The sequence below is a fragment of the Lates calcarifer genome, linkage group LG18, assembly GCF_001640805.2.
Source record: "Lates calcarifer isolate ASB-BC8 linkage group LG18, TLL_Latcal_v3, whole genome shotgun sequence".
Classification (NCBI taxonomy): domain Eukaryota; kingdom Metazoa; phylum Chordata; class Actinopteri; family Centropomidae; genus Lates; species Lates calcarifer.
Genome location: NC_066850.1, coordinates 15,735 through 31,932, shown reverse-complemented (window position 1 = coordinate 31,932; position 16,198 = coordinate 15,735). Strand labels below are relative to the sequence as shown.

Below are 16,198 nucleotides of genomic sequence, written 5' to 3'. Positions count from 1 at the left end.
ACTATCAGACAAGAAGTAGTTCTGGTTGTGTCAGACATGACTCTGGTCCGATCCGGATCACCGAGCTCATCACGTTTCTCTTTTTCTTTTCTGGTTCTTTCATCGTTTTTGTCTCAGATTCTGTTTGTTTGTTTGTTTGTTTGCTGACGTCACCGTGTCGCCACAGAGGATTAAAATCCGAACCCGCGACTGTTCCTACGGCTCACGGACCAGGACCAGGTGAGTCCATCATTACAATCACTACACACACACACACACACACACACACGTACACGTCCGATGATCTATCAGACGTCGATCCAGATCAGGGATCTGATCTGGTCACTGCTGATCCTTGACTGTGACTCAGGAACTTCCTAAAACTTTACAGGAATAAACTCAGGCTGAATAAAATCGTTCAGCTTCATCAGAAACTGATCAGAAACTGATTCAAACCAGAAAAAAACTTTATTTATACTTTAGGACAAACTTTAACCTTGAGCTTTTAAACTGATCTCAGATCAGAGTTTCTGTGTTTCTGTGTCAGGATCAGTTTCACTTCAGTTTAACAAAGATCAAAGGTCAAGAGGACACGGTTACTGGGGTAACAGCCACAAATTACAGTGATCAGTTTTAAAGTTTAGATTTGTTATTTGTTTTATGTTTTATTCATGTAGCTGAAATGTTTTACTGTGAGCTGACCCTGTTCTCCTCCCCCTTCCCTCCAGTCTTCTTCCAAGCCCCCCCGGCCTCCTCCACCATGAGTGTCCAGCCTCGGAGGATCCGGCTGAAGCCCTGGCTCCTGGCTCAGGTGAACAGCGGCAGGTATCCTGGTCTACACTGGCTCAGTTCAGATCACCGACTCTTCCAGATCCCCTGGAAACACGCTACACGCCACACGCCAATGTCAGACGAAGAAAACACCATCTTCAAGGTCTGATAAACAGCTGATCACCTGATCAATAAATCATGTTAGATGATCTGAGGATGTGAACATGTTGTTTTATTTCAGAGACGCTGAAGCTTCTGTTGATTGTTTGTTTGTGAGTGAAGCTTCAGTCGTTTAAACAACAACAAACCTTATCCTGATCAGACTCCACAGAGGTTTCTAGTCTTCACACAAACAACAACAAAAAAAACAAGCAACAATTTAAAACAATAAAAGAAGAAAAGACACAAGTCAGATCTAAGAATATAAAAGAAATGACTGAACTCTGATCACTTGTTTGACTGAATAAAACTGAATGAAAACTGAAGCTGCTGCTCGGTTTCATTTCACAGTTTCAGTCACTTCCTCTTCTCTGCTTCTGCTTTTATTTCTCACTTTGTTTAAAATAAATCCACCAACGTTACTTTAAAGCTCTGAGATAATGTCATATCCCGTTGTTTTCTGCTTTTTAAGGTGGAATTATTGTTTATTATCTGTTTATATTGTGTTGCACTAAAGCAGCAGGTGAAACACTCACAAACTGAACCCTGGTTTTACAGTTTGTTTCCTGTGTAAAATAACACAGATCATTAAACCCTGCTCTGTGTCTTCCAGGCGTGGGCTCTGGAGACAGGTAAATATCAGGAAGGTGTGGACGAACCGGACCCGGCCAAGTGGAAAGCGAATCTCCGCTGTGCTCTGAATAAGAGCAGAGAGTTTCAGCTGAAATACGACGGAACCAAAGAGACTCCAGTCCAACCGTACAAGATCTACGAGGTCTGTGAGCAGCCGGGGAACACAGGTGAGTTCACCTGAGGAGATTGATCACTGATGATCCAGATTAAAACCTGAAGCAGAATCAGATTCTGATCCACGTTCCTGCTCAGTTTGTTGAAAGTTTCTGACTGTGGTTTTCTTTCAGATGGAGTCGATGAGGATGATGAGGAGGTGAGGAAGAAAACAAGTAGAAATATAAAACACAGTCGAATCACATGATGTCTCCTGACGGATAAAAACTCTCCTGCTTTATTTTCAGATGCCAAACCTGATGGACCTCACCATCAGTGAGTAAAACCATCTCCGTGGAAACAAGGTGGTTGATGATGTTATGTGATGGTGTAATGTGATGATGTAATGTCTCAACAGACCCCAGGATCGGCGACCCCCCCTCCTTCGGCTCTTTCCCGGCTCATTCAGAAGTGAACCGATTCGGTTTATCTGATGGGACCTTTGGACCTCCTCACGTGATCCCGATGCCCCTCCTCCCTGACAGAATCCTCCCCATGACCTCCGACCTCCAGACTCGGGGTCAGATGGTTGACCAGGGGAGCTTCATCCCTAACGGGCTCCAGGAGCTGAACTCCCTTCCCCCCTCGGCCGCTTCCGCTCCCCCCGGGCCGGATGTGATGGAGGCCAGCGGCATGGGGGGCATCGAGAACCAGGGGGATCCTCAGAACCACCAATCCTGCAAGTATGACCTGCTGAGCAGTGTCCCATGTGAGTGCAATCTTTGACCTTTAACCTATGACCTCTGCACTAGCTTTACTGATGATTTACAGCAGGAATGATCAGAGGCAGCATTTCCACCTGCTGCAGAGTCCTGCAGTCCTGAGTCCACGTCTGATTCTGTGCGGTTGTTAGAAAACGACAACAGTGGCTGAAGGTTCAGACAAAGGTTTCTTCACAATGAGTCAGACCAGATCAGTACAAAGAGAGTCCTCAGCTGGTGACTCACCTTAATGAGCTCTCACCTGTCAGGAGGCTCAGGTCACTGGTCCTCATCATCAGAGTGGGTCCTCACTAAATGTATTTGTCATCTGTTCTGTTGCTTCACCTGTTTGTCACAACCACCTGTGGCTCACAGTGAGGAAGGTGTGGTCAACGGTGTAACAGGTTCTGTGGTTCAACATGATTCAAACACAGTTTTTTCTCTGAACAGCTGAACAGTGAATTCAACGACACTGAGGGTTGCCAAGAAACCAGTCCCTCTCTCTTTGTGTTGCCGTAGTAACAGATCTGGACCTGAAGTTCCAGTACCGGGGCCGGACCGCGGGCTCTCTGACCGTCAGTAATCCTCAGGGCTGCCGTTTGTATTACGGGCACCTGGAGCCAACCCCGGAGCAGGTGGACCTGTTTGGACCCGTCACCCTGCAGCAGGTCCTGTTCCCGGGGACGTCTGAGATCCAGAACCAGAAGCAGCGGTTTTATACTGAAGCCCTGCTGGACGTGATGGACCGAGGTCTGATCCTGGAGATCTGGGAACAGGACATCTACGCTGTCCGCCTCTGTCAGTGTAAGGTGTTCTGGTCCGGACCAGGCATGCCCGAACAGGGTCCACCGAACCCCATGGAGAGGGAGAAGAAGATCAAAGTGTTCAGCCTCAACAACTTCCTGCAAGGTGACAAGTTTAATGGCTGTCAGAAAACTTTTCTCTAAGAGTTCAGTTCCTCTTGATCCTCATGTTAAATGTTCTGTCCTCAGGACTGATCCTGTTCCAGAAAGGTGAAGCTCCAAACCCTCCACCCTTTGAGATCTACTTCTGTTTCGGGGAGGACTGGCCTGACAAGAAACCCAAAGAGAAGAAACTCATCATCGTCCAGGTCAGTAGGCCAGTGATGTAATGGCAACACTCGACCAACGGGGGGCGCTCCGACTGATCTACTGTCAGAATTTCATTGTTAAATAGATTCATGCTGCAGTTTCGTCATTAGGACCAAAGACTGTTCCCCAAATGTTGGTTTTGGGGACAGTTGGGGGACAGGGGACCCTGGTTCTCATCATCCAGCTGTGATGTGGTTGTTGTGGTTCCTGGTTGTTGTTATAGTTCTGGTCATCCAGCTTTAACCTGGTTTCTGTCTTGAGGTGGTTCCTGTGGTGGCTCGGATCCTGACTGAGATGTTCTCTGGAGAACTCAGCTGGTCGACAGACAGCATCCGACTACAGATCTCAAACCCTGACGTGAAGGACCAAACGGTGGAACAGTTTAAAGAGCTGCAGAGGCTCCTGCAGAGCCAACACATCCAGGGGCCCTGGACCCCCAACGTCCCCTGAACACCAGGTTGATCATCAGCAGATTATTGAAGATCAATCAAAACTGATCAGAACAAACTTCAGCTGAAAGTGACGTTAAGACGTTAATTATTTCAAAGAAAATCCCTTGACAGGAAATGTGTTAAACTTTTCATCTGTTTTGTTCAACTGAACTTTAAAGACAGTCAGACGTGTAAATTCATCAGCTGATCTCAGCTCAGTTTTAAAGGAATTGGAACTGTACAATGATATTCAGTGTTGAACTGACATATTGGTTTCCTTCCAGTGAGTGTATTCTGGATTTCAATAAACACTGCTCCAGTATTCTTTCATACTCCACAGTAGGAAACAGACTGAACCTCAGATTTTTCTACCATCTGTTTCTCAGTTGATTTAAAGATCCTGTTTAATTATATCAACAGATTTATTGTCCTCAGTGGATAAACTTAGACTTTTGTTCACCGTTGGGACAAGAAGGAGCTGAAATTACTCAAAACTGCTTCAAACATTTCAGATGTGAATATTTTCTTTCTCTGTTCTATCACAGTAAACTGATTCTCTCTGGGTTTTTGACAGTGATCAATATTTGTCTCATGAACAAAATGATTTAGAACATCATTAGTTGATTCGTTCTAATGAAAATAATCATTTGTTGCAGTTTAGTAAGAAATATAAATATCAATAATGATAATTAATGTCCTGAACAACAGTTTCAACTCAGAATATTTTGTCCCTTCAGGTTTTAATGACTCTGCGATCTTTAATGATTTTTCCTTTAGCACCACCATCAGGACAAACTTTACATGTTTAACTCGACTGCTGTTAAAAAAACATAAAGGATGTTTGTTCTGTAGTGATGATGAAGTCGAGCTTGGAGAAGTTAAAGTTGTTAGTATTTTTTATAATAGTTGTATCGAGCGTTGGGACAGGATGAAATGTTGCTGCTCTGGTTCTCAGGATGTGGCCTGGACTCTGCTGGTTCAGATCTGAGTATCAGGTGACAACAAACAGAAACCAGTTTAACCAGAACTTGCAGCAGATGGGGTCTCTACAGGTAACGGTAAACACAATAGACGGAGGCGAAATGATGACATCACATTACCCAGAGGGCAGCAGTGACCTCACCTGCTGGCATTTATCAGGTGGCGTCAGGTTACAGAGAGAACATCAAATACCTGAACTCAGATCTGAAGGAATCACAGCTTAAACAATGTCTCTTTAAAACCTGGAACAAATCTGAGAAAATCTGAGGCTTCACTCCAGGAAATATCCACAACCATCAGCAGCTCTCCTGGTTTAACTGAGCCCTAACATCAGGAAATGTGTAGAGTTAATTTCAAAATAAAGGTGCTGGTGCTGAGAGCCGGAGTTGGCCACTAAATGATTGTTTCAGCCAGTGACCAATCAAAACCTCTCTCCATACTAAACTGAATATTTTTAGGTTTTGAAAGTTGTTATCTTGGACTAAAGATCTTTTTTCATATTTATCATTTATTGTCATAGTTTGATTTATCATAGTTTGTTTTACTTTACAGACTAAATAGAACTAAGCAGAAAAAAGAAATGGCATACACCTAAAGAGAAAACATCTGTAACCTGAATATACTCAGTACTGCCCCCTGTGGCACATCAGTGAGTCTTTATCAGCCACAGGGGGCAGTAATTAGTCCATTCTCATTAACTCACCTGAACAAGCTGCAGAAAGAGAAAACGCTGATACACCTACTGCTTCAGATGAAGCTCTCTAACGACATTAACAAAACACTGAACCATCAGTTTGTTGTTTCAGTTGTTTTTTTATTGTTTACAACAAGGCTACATCACCGATGATGTCATGGTGTCAGTCTCTGTCTCGTTACCCAGAGTTCTCTCTGTCTCACTTTGTGGAAAAACAACTAAAATTCAACCAAAGTTAAAAAGGTCAAAGGTGACGCCAAATCCTCCAGCATTAGCCTCCTCAGGCAGCCGCTCAGCCAAAAGCATCATGGGAAATCTTTTGACTCTTTATGGCACGGACAAAAAACATCACGACCAAAGTCCCAAAAATAAATCTTCTTTTAAAAACTGTTGACCAGGCACGTCCTCTGATTTATCACTAGTGAAGATCCAACAGGACTGATCCGCATCAGTTCACTTAGTGAACTCCTCCTGGTCTGACCCCGCCCACCTGACACCTGCTGCAGGTGAGCTCAGGTGAGCTCCAGGGTCGGGGGGGGGGGGACTCAGTCTGTCCAATCAGTCCTCACTCTGTCAGTCTTTCTGAGTGATTCGTCCTGTTTCACATTCAAAGTCCCTCCATCTTCTTCATCATCATCTTCATCTCGTCCCTTTGGATCCTCGTCTGCAGTCGCAGCTTTTTGCCGTCACCTCTGAATGTTGGTCAACAAAACATTTAACCTGAAGACACAAAAACAAACTTCAGAACATGATGGAGATGCTGATTCAACTGTTTCAGACCAATGACCTCTGAAGAATAAAATCTACTGAGAGGATTTCAGAGTTACCTGGTGTGTGTGAAGGTTGCAGCTATCGGAATAGTCTGGTGAACTCTCTGATGGCCCAACATACTTGTTTACACTCCTCAGCACTGAAGAGAAGAAACAAATATTAATGTGAAGTTTGTCGACGGGGTTACTGTGAAGCTAGTGGACTCTGGTGTGAGAGACATTGTTATTACGGTGACAGACAACGGCCTCCTGCAGGTGGTGCTGTTTGTTATATAAGTTTAAACAGCAGCTCAAACTTCAGTTTATTACAAATATTAAACTTGTTTGTTACAGTTTTTATTTTACCATAAAAAACCTGATAAACTCCAGGAGGTGTAAAAGCATCTGTATACATGGACACACTCACTATGAAACTGTCAGATCAAAGCTAGAATGTCCCTCTCCTGTAGAGCAGTGTGTTCAGGTAAACTATGGTGAATTTCCTCAGAGCTCAGGTGTCGTTTGATTTGCCCAATTTCATGACAAGTCTGAACTCGCTGAATGAACTCCAGTTTTTCTGCGTTCCACCTTCAGATCGACAAGTCTCAACAGAAACTTGACATGAGCCTCAGCCCTTTTCACTCTGTCACACTGTCTCTGGTCTTGTTAAACACATCATCACTTTTCTTTCCTAAAGTCTAAATGAAGCAAAACCTTCTGTCACTTGGTTGATTTGATTAAACTGTGGGTAAAGATCTGTGAACATCCATCACAGTGAATGTAACCTGGTACCAGACTAAATGTTGTCTACACTGACCAGATCTCATCACCTGTACATGTTGACTTGTCAGCCAATCAGAGCTCTAAAACCTGACTGACCGTAACCTCAGTGATTCTCAGAGGTTGTTCGGTGAGTTTTTTCAGCACCAGTTAATTTATTATTTATCTGTTGTCTGACAAATAATATGAAGTCAACAAGATTTGTGTTTCATGGAACATTTAACACCTGTCTGAAAAAATCCACCTGCTGGACCACCTGCTGAGAGCAGGTTTGTCTGGCAGCCACTCAGAAGCTTTGATTTGACTCATGTTGGAGATAACGTTTATGAAAACACCAAAAAGTCTAATGATGACGAGGTCAGTGTTAAAGTGGACTGCCGGTGTTATCCATGTTATTGCTGCTGGAGTTTCAGGTGTGTCAGGTGTCTCACCTAGTGACCTGTTTGTGGAAGTCAGTCAGCTGTTTGTGAGTGACGGTCACGGCTCCTCCTGACGTCTCCTTTGGTAAACCTTTCAGAGCGTTTTCTAACCAGCGACAGAAAGTCTGAAACGACACAGAGGTTATACGTCAGGAACCACAGGTGATGATGAACACACCTGGTCAGGAATCAGCATGTTTACTCACAGGTCTGTCGAACACCATGACCTCCCACAGCACCTCAGCGACGTCAGGCAGCGTGTACGGCGGCAAACAAAAACAACAGGAGTGCATGAGCTGAGTGACAAGCTGCTGGCCATGCTGCTCCATGGCTTGACCAATCAGCTGCTTCCTCACCTCAAAGTCTTCCTCATGCTGCAGAGAGATGTGAGTCAGGTTTACAGAGAGAACAACTGCCCTAGTGTTAAAACCATCTTGTTTCTACATCAGGTCATTCAGTAAACTTTAATCTGAATCCATGCATGTTAAATTTTGGTTCTCGGTCCACTCACGTCGTTGGCAACTCCAGTGTGGATGAGGTCTCGGACAAACTTCATGACACTGCAGTTGGCGTCTCGGTGGTCCAGTGAGGTGGCGGCAATCGCACACTGGATGATGTGAACGATGATGCTGCTGCTGAGTAAAGTGACAGGACTCCTCTGCACAAACCTGAGAAGATACACAGGTGAGTACACAGGCAGACACACAGGTACCAGAGTAAGTTCAAACCTCAGTGAGTGAAGAGCTGATCAGGTGACCCTGCAGACTCACCTGGTGGCCAGTCTGAACAGGTCGTCCACAGTGTCGGGATGATTCCTCAAACCGTTGGGCTGCTCCAGCAGCTGGAAGGTCGGCATGCACAGAGCCTGAAGGAGGAAGAGGAGGTCACCATCATCATCAGAGTTCATCAGTGTGCACAGGTGAGCTCACCTGGTGGACAGGTGTATTATTACCTGTAACATGTCGAGCAGTCCCTGCCTGCAGCCCTCCTCCATACCGTACTCATCCACCAGGATGCTGCCCAGGTACAGGAAGCAGGAGTGCGGATACACCTGGTACACACTCACCATCTGACAACAACACACATCAGGAGGTGAACAGGTAGATTACAGGTACCTTTAATTACAAGCAATTAAAGGTGATTAAATATGTGTTTTTATCAGAAGAGACCGATCAATAAGACTCTTAAATCTCTCCTCTACAGGTGTGATTTATCAATAACAGATAAACAGTGCCTCCCAGAGGATGAACTGAAAACTACACAACAATAGGGACTAACTGCTGATCAGACAGTCAGGTATAACACAGCACAAGTGTGTCTCACCTGAGTGACGAGTGGCTGCAGCAAGGAGGCGGAGCCTTTCCCGACACATCGCACAGCGAACCTGAGACAGCGACAGCATCGCTCCACGATCCTGTTATCAGCCTGATGAGTGTTCAGAGTGTCCGACAACACGGGCCAGATCTACAGGTGAGTCACATAACACAGTTATCTACAGGTGAGTCACATGACACAGTTATCTACAACATATTAACAAAATATCTCATCTGATCTACAGGTAGGTCACGTGATCAAGGTTATTTATTCATAAAATATTCTTTATGTGTAAATATTCAAATGACCCTGCCAGGTAAACCACAGGTGAGACAGGTACAACAGGTGAAGTCAGATATTTACCTCCTGGATGACTTTCTGACAGGGGTGAGTCTGTCCGTTCTCTACAATGGGGTTTGTGTGTCTGAGGGAAAACAAAAGGTATCAACAGTGTCAGTGTTTGTTCATTTAAATAAAGTTTGAATAAAGTTTGACTACAGGCAAACGAGCAGGTGAACTCACCTGAAGATAACAGCCAGTCTGTCGAGCCAGACGGTGGGATCAGCTGATTTACCATTCGTTGATTCTTCTGCCAAAAGCTGCAATGACAGAAACATGAAATCAGCTTTTAGTTTGTGTTTTTATTCAGTTTCTGTTCATTTTATTGTTTAACAGTGAAACAGTGAAAACTGTTACTGTGTTTCTACAAACAAACAAACAAAAACAAACAGTGAAAACAGTGACTGTGTTTCTATAAACAAACAAACAAAAACAAATAGTGAAAACTGTTACTGTGTTTCTAAACTGAACGTCACTGAGACTGATCACCTGAATAGTGACTGACCTTTTTCAGAGCCAGGACTTGAACAGCACAGAGATCACTGAGACATTCTGCAATCTTCTCCAGAGGAAGACGAGCCAGGACCAGAGCTGTACCTGTACAGGTAAATTTAACAGGTGAGAACATACCTGTGTGAGTTTATAACCTGTCCTCTGTTTCCACATTAATCTGCAGAACCATAACCGTAACCCTGAAGATGTCACTACAGGTGAACTACAGATGGACTGATGTACCTTTGAGCAGACCCACGGCAGCCTCTGTGGACAGGGCGAACGAGTCGAGAGAGCGAGCGATGTCCAACAGACCCTGGAAGTGTTGAGCCATGTGATCTCTGCAGACTGAACAGATGTTGTGGATTGCCTTCGCCGCTGCCGACGCCAGAGGTTTCTCTCTGAGGCCTTTCATCAGGTAGTTCAACACCGGGTCTGACAGGAAGTTTAACAAAATAAAAGTCGGACTGACTGAGGTTTCTCTCTGAGGCCTTTCATCAGGTAGTTCAACACTGGATCTGACAGGAAATCCTCCATTTTCTTTAAATGACCTGGAACCAAGGGTGCCGGTACACCCCTGTTCCACATTCTTTAGTCGCATAATTGTATCACTTTGTCAATCACTGCCATCCACTCTAAGACATTAGGTAAAATGAAGTAGGCAAACATAAAGAGGAATATTCAAACATTAATTCAATCAAAGAGGACATTGTGTAACTGGGCACCGTCAGCAGCCAGGTACTCGATAAAGTGTTCAGATTACAGGGAGAAGGGAGGGACAGAGAGACCCAGGTCACTGTGTCAGTTCATCACTGGAAAACCTCTGTTCCTCATCAGTAGTGGCACTGAGCGATGACTGAGGTGTGTAGTTCACAACTATGAGACATTTGGCTGAAACATTGTTGAGCATTAATGATGTTTAGATTACAGCAGGTCAGGTGCATTTACAGACCAGTCTCCCTTGTACCCAAAGCAAAGTCTGTCATTTCACACAAATACGTGGTTTCACTGATGTCTCCACATGTTAGTTAAATAAACACACATTGAGACTGCATCAATCAAAGGTGACTGATCTTTTCAGTTTTCTCTGTGAAGAAAGTAGATACAGAATCATTTGATATTTGGATGTATGTCCAGTCTCCAGGTTAGGGTTAGTTCACTATGGATAGATTAGCCTATTCTTCCGTCCTTTCCTGGAGCCTGAGGTGAACTCTGGCTACAGACCTGTATCTGTATTTATATGTTGTTGGTTGAGTCTTAAAACCACAGCTGGAGGTCTGAATCAGATTTTTGTCTTGAATAAGATCAGATCATACAACCATCTATCTGAAGCACAAAGATCATGAGGTTTTTTTTTTTTTAGATGAATCTTCCTACCGAGGAATCTCGGGTTTCTGTCCACGACCTCGCTCATCTCCCCGACCAGTTCGATGCTCGTATATCGAACCGCCATGTGGACGCTTTCCGGGAGTAAAACCACCTGCTGCAACACCTCAGACAGTGTTGGGTTGTTCTCTCTGAAATGAAACCGAGTCAGAGGAGAAAAGTGAGTTTAAAGAAAGATAACGCGTCAGGACTGACAATAACTACAGAAGATAAACTCACGGATCAACACTCTTTGCAATTGCAGCCATGATGAAGAGAACGGCCTCCGTCACCTCCCAGGGAGGGTTCCCCTCTTTTAACGTAGAATATAACTGAGAACAAACACAATGTCTGTTAATGTGGAATATAACTGAGAACAAACACGTCTTTTAATGTGTAAGAACAGAGAACAGAGTAAAAACAATCAATCGTCATGTTCACCGAACAGAAGTTGATTCTTCAATTTCTGATACTTTGTGGATTAAAAAGTGAAGTTACCTGAGAGAAACACTCCATGGATCCAACAAGAAAGATGACGTCTTTAACCAGGTCAGAGACTCTCATCCTGAACTCTCCAAAATCATCTGTGTCCTCTGGGATTCCTTCCTGTTGGGTGAAAATAACTTTACACTAAAGGATCAATAACAAAATGTTTTTACATCAGTGACCTGGTTCACAACCACAGAGGATCCAGACTACAGTTTTTAAAGTAACGAACTGAAGTTCAGGTTCAGGATTTCATCAGGTGGTTTGGTTTAAACCTGATCAGGGCTCTTACGTGGTCTGGATCAAGCTGACAGTGTCGAGCCAAACAGTGCAGGAGTCTCTGGATGTACGGTCTGAAGATGGTGTGAAGAGCTGCATCATTTATTTTATACAGATGTTCTCCGAGACGGTACCAGAAGTTAAAGGAGATCTCCACCACCTGGACCAAACCAGAGCAGAGACAAGAATTATAATATGAAGATTTCAACAACCGAGAAACCACAATTCAAACCAGAAGTTAAAAGAGATCAAAACCTGGATCAGAATAATAACACACTGGAAGTATAATCTGATGTCATTGTGTTACAGTTGACGGTGCTGTGGTTATTTTTGTACTCAGGCTGTCGTTGTGTTACAGTCGGCAGTGTTGTGGTTATTTTCGTACCTCGTACTGAGGGTGTCCTGCACAGATCAGCAGCAGCTCCAGTGTCCTCAGGTCGCCCATACCTTGACCTGGACTCCTGACTGTCGTTTCTAAAAAGGTCTCACAGAGTTCGGTGAAGATCCTGCAGTAGTTCAGCACTCTGAGAACACAAACCAGAACAGAAATCAGACAGATGACACTCCCACAGTCCTCTGAACAACATTCAGAACCAGTTTCCTGCGTGTCCTCACTTGTCGAGGTCTTCTCGGGCGACTGCCATGTGATAGGCCGTCTCTAGCGTCAGGACACCCTGGAAGAGCTGCAGAGCTAACGCCATGTTAGTGTCCACATTTTCAATGGCGTAGAGAGCTGAGCAGACGCAGTCTGATGCCGCTTCGTGGAGGTTGGTGGAGGTTTCATCCCTCTGCTGTGGATCAGGAAACATAAGGAACTCATTAACATAAACTCACAGAGCAGGTGATGGTGACCCTGTAAACCTGTCAGACGAGTATTACCAGTGTGAATCTCACCAGGACTTGGAAGAGGACCATGAGCAGCTGGTTACTGGCCATGAAGTTACTGTCCAGGACTCCTAGGTTGAACCAGCTGCCCAGACAACGAAACACTTTGATGAGCATCTTCTCGTCGTTCCCTGTCTTCTCCACACACGATGTCTGAAACAGAACACAAACACAAACAGCAGCAGCATGAGAACAAATTGTCTGTAGACAGAAAAATCAAAGTTGAGTCAGGATGACGACTGAATTTGAGATCGTCTCTGATGAATGTTGTTCAGTTTTCTGACATAGTTCTGATATCATCCTGTAAATCTGAGTCCTGCTCTTATTTCATCTTCAGTTGGTCAGTCCAGTTACAGTTCATTAACATGACTTTTGACCTCTGATAGTCAGGTGTTACTGAGATGTCTGGTTCCTGACAATGAAACGAAACATTTTTTATCCAGCGACTCGACCACTTCAGAAACACTGGAAACTAAAAACAATGAACAGTAAAAGCAAATGAAAACATTTATAAAGGAGGAAGTGACACATTAAAAATAACAGCTGATGACACCTCACAGGAAACGACAGTTTCAGAGCCATTACAAAAATATCAATAGAAAGCTTTTAGTTACAGACACGAGTGTAAAAGTTATTAAAACACTGAGTTTCTAAGATGAAACTTTGACCTACTGTTTTCTCTCCTACATGTTTTATCTTCACACTGAAGTCTGAGCAGTAAACAGTTTGTGACTCAGATCAGTTTGATATGAAGAAAAAAAACGGACGATAAGAGACTGATCACAGACCAACAGAGTGACCACAGTGCTGGAGTAATACGCAAGATCCTCGATGATCTCCGTCCTCCGATTGGCTCCGATTCGAAGAGATCTACTGTGAACTTCCTCCGGCAGCACAGTGAGGATCTCCACCAGGAAGGGCATCGAGCTGATGTCATTGTTGTACCTGAGAGGAGGTGGAGACACGGACAGGTTAGTCCGAAAATCAGAGAGGACAACTGAGAACACAGCTCACAGGACACTCATCCTTCACTCTCACACGTCTACAGGTGTGACTGTCTGCAGTGAATTTAAATATCTGATGTTCATAATAAATAAATCTGTGGGGTCGGGGTGTCTCTGTGTTTCTTCCACTTCCTGTGTGATGCTTTGAATTCTTACTTTTCTATGAGCGTGTGAACGCATCCTTTCCACGAGGCCATCTGAAGGGCGAGATCTGCGATGGCTAACGCCAGCTGACACAGAGAGAAGAGAAATTAATCGACTGCATCACAGTGATCAAACTGTTCAATGACTTCCAATGACTTTCAAAAACTTTCAAAAACAACTTCATTCTTGTTTCGCCACTTTGGTTAAAAAATAATGAGTCGGTGAATCAAACACTTCAGGTCTGAAGGATTCACGAATCTGACTCCGAACAGAACCACCAGGGACCTGGTTCTGTTCAGAAGTGTTAACAGTGTTAACAGGTGTATTTCAGGTACTCAGCTGGTCATCAGTGTTACCTGTGTGACAATGATGGGGGACAGGTCTTTGAGGTTCTGGATGTGGGTCAGCAGGGAGTCTCGCAGTGCATTGTGCGTCTCTGGTGGGAGCTCGTAGAAAGAGGTTTGGATCTTCATCTTCATGGTCTGAGCAGCAAAATAACATGACTCCACATCCTGTTTGAGCTGCAGCAGCTGATCTGAGATCTCCCATGCATACATCTGAGGACAGGACAGGAAGTGATGTCATTACACCTGTCCACACCTGAGCAGCTGGTCACTACCTTAGAGGCTGTGCTGACTTTAGGTATCACTGAGACAAGTGAGTCTCACCTGAGGCTGAACTCTGATGAACCAATAACAACCACAGCTTAATCAGGAAGTGATGAAGACGGCGTGTTTAGAACTAAACACAGACTGAAGTGTTTGTTCAACCTTTTCATCTGAGCTGCAGCGATCAACAGCAGAAGAATCAGAGAGATGAACTGAGTCAGAGCAGACGTCTATTTCCTGCTAAACCAAGGAAAATTCACTCTTCCAAATCTTTTGTTCTTTGTTGATGAGTTGAAATTTAAAGTTTCTGATACAAAAACATTTACTCTGAGACGTCTCGTCTGTTTACAGAGGAAACACAACAAACCATTTAAACCTCTGACTCCCCCCCCCCCCAAATACACATAGGCAGACCCTCTCAGTTTACAGACAGAGGCAGACTGTGTACGTCCATGATGTCATCAGTCTATCAGCCAATCATGATGCTGGAAAATGTCCAGTCTGCAGTGGTTTATGAGAGGATCAGTCAGCTGTTAGAGTCACATCAGGATCAGACTGTGCAGGACCAGACTGTGGATCAGGTCCAGGTCTCAGATAAACAGGGACTGCAGCAGTGAGTCTGAACTGAAACTTCATCAGAAACCTCAAACAGGACTAACCAGAATGTGGACTCTGAGACCTGACCTCGGGTCCTGGTCTGAGTTTGAGCCACGCCCTGTGATACAGAGACTCAGTTTCCTAAACACAGAGTCAGCGCTCAGTTTAACAGCTGCATCATTGTTTTATTAACTCTTCGTTAACCTGATGTTAAACTGGTCTGAATTAGTCTCAGTGTCTGAACTAATGTTTCATCGCCTTTAACTGTCGCCTCAAACAACCGCAGCAGCTTAAATTAGAACAAATCCAAATGGAGTTTGGTGCAGGTCTGTCCTACCCGTTAACTAGAGATAAACACGAACCGATGGTCACCAACTTTAACTAGTCTGACCGGTCACATGAAGCCAGACACTAAACTTTACCGCAGCAGTGATGTTAGCCATGCTAATATGCTAACAGAGCTAGCAGTGAGCAGAAGAGCAGGCCTGCTGAAACCCTCTGAGACTAAAACACAGAGCCTCACTCAGAAACTGCAGCATTTTATTCTTTAAACAGAAAAACACACTGCCATTAAAACCACGGTTTCACAAACTTATTACATGACAACACACAGCTAATCAAGCTAACACACGGCTAACAGTTTGTATTTTCGTCCATTCATTTTGCTAACTTAGCTTAGCTGTGATGCTAACGGGAACCTGCGGCTCCTCTGAGACTGCGCACTTCGGTTCACCTGGCCTCTTTACAGCAGGTAAACAGTTAAAACCCGGTCCAGACAGACCACATTAAAACCCTGTCAGACCCTTCCGTCCTCCGCCCTGCCGGTCACCAGCCCCGGTCCCCCGGCCTCTCCCATTTTCTTACCGATCTCTGGAGCTCTCCCAGCCACACCGAGGCTCGCTCCTTCCCGGCCGGGTCCGGGTCGTGGTACAGGGCTTGGACCGCCTGGTAGACCAGGGCCAGGCTCGGTTTGCCCCCCTCCATAACTCGGGTCAGAAGCAGGGATAAGATAAGGCAAAAAATGAACCAACGCGGCGGATCCGAAAGAGCCCTTAAACGGTCTGAGCGTCGACCGCCATCTCGCACAGGGTTCCCGCGTGCAAACACAATACTGTCCCGACAA

General features: G+C 44.7%; 2 protein-coding genes across 2 annotated transcripts; one reads left to right on the top strand and one right to left on the bottom strand.

The window, feature by feature from the left end:
• The first annotated feature begins 15 nt into the window (after window positions 1–15).
• Window positions 16–4,286, top strand: irf5 (interferon regulatory factor 5). The gene is made up of 9 exons (XM_018689934.2): window positions 16–219; window positions 708–913; window positions 1,523–1,709; window positions 1,830–1,855; window positions 1,944–1,971; window positions 2,054–2,404; window positions 2,916–3,305; window positions 3,389–3,507; window positions 3,770–4,286. The coding sequence occupies exons 2-9, from the start codon at window positions 740–742 to the stop codon at window positions 3,956–3,958; spliced, it is 1,464 nt and encodes a 487-aa protein (XP_018545450.1). The 5' UTR covers window positions 16–219; window positions 708–739; the 3' UTR covers window positions 3,959–4,286.
• Window positions 4,287–5,713: 1,427 nt separating this feature from the next.
• On the bottom strand, window positions 5,714–16,198 carry tnpo3 (transportin 3). Its single transcript, XM_018689928.2, has 23 exons — window positions 15,940–16,198; window positions 14,227–14,427; window positions 13,883–13,956; window positions 13,511–13,667; window positions 12,732–12,875; window positions 12,453–12,628; window positions 12,223–12,361; window positions 11,851–11,997; window positions 11,571–11,678; window positions 11,313–11,404; window positions 11,085–11,224; window positions 9,951–10,142; window positions 9,721–9,812; window positions 9,399–9,475; window positions 9,240–9,300; window positions 8,886–9,026; window positions 8,515–8,631; window positions 8,333–8,427; window positions 8,074–8,230; window positions 7,769–7,936; window positions 7,575–7,687; window positions 6,442–6,524; window positions 5,714–6,334 (listed from the first exon to the last, which is right to left on the bottom strand). The coding sequence occupies exons 1-22, from the start codon at window positions 16,057–16,059 to the stop codon at window positions 6,464–6,466; spliced, it is 2,772 nt and encodes a 923-aa protein (XP_018545444.1). The 5' UTR covers window positions 16,060–16,198; the 3' UTR covers window positions 5,714–6,334; window positions 6,442–6,463.

Excerpts from the sequence above, each read along its gene's own strand:
- tnpo3 (XM_018689928.2), bottom strand. The coding sequence starts at position 16,059 with ATGGAGGGGGGCAAACCGAGCCTGGCCCTGGTCTACCAGGCGGTCCAA. Across the intron at positions 13,957-14,226 it reads CCCCCATCATTGTCACACAG|CTGGCGTTAGCCATCGCAGA; the intron begins GTAACACTGATG and ends TCTCTGTGTCAG. Across the intron at positions 11,679-11,850 it reads GTCAGCTTGATCCAGACCAC|GAAGGAATCCCAGAGGACAC; the intron begins GTAAGAGCCCTG and ends TTCACCCAACAG.
- irf5 (XM_018689934.2), top strand. The coding sequence starts at position 740 with ATGAGTGTCCAGCCTCGGAGGATCCGGCTGAAGCCCTGGCTCCTGGCT. Across the intron at positions 1,710-1,829 it reads TGAGCAGCCGGGGAACACAG|ATGGAGTCGATGAGGATGAT; the intron begins GTGAGTTCACCT and ends GTTTTCTTTCAG. Across the intron at positions 3,306-3,388 it reads CCTCAACAACTTCCTGCAAG|GACTGATCCTGTTCCAGAAA; the intron begins GTGACAAGTTTA and ends TTCTGTCCTCAG.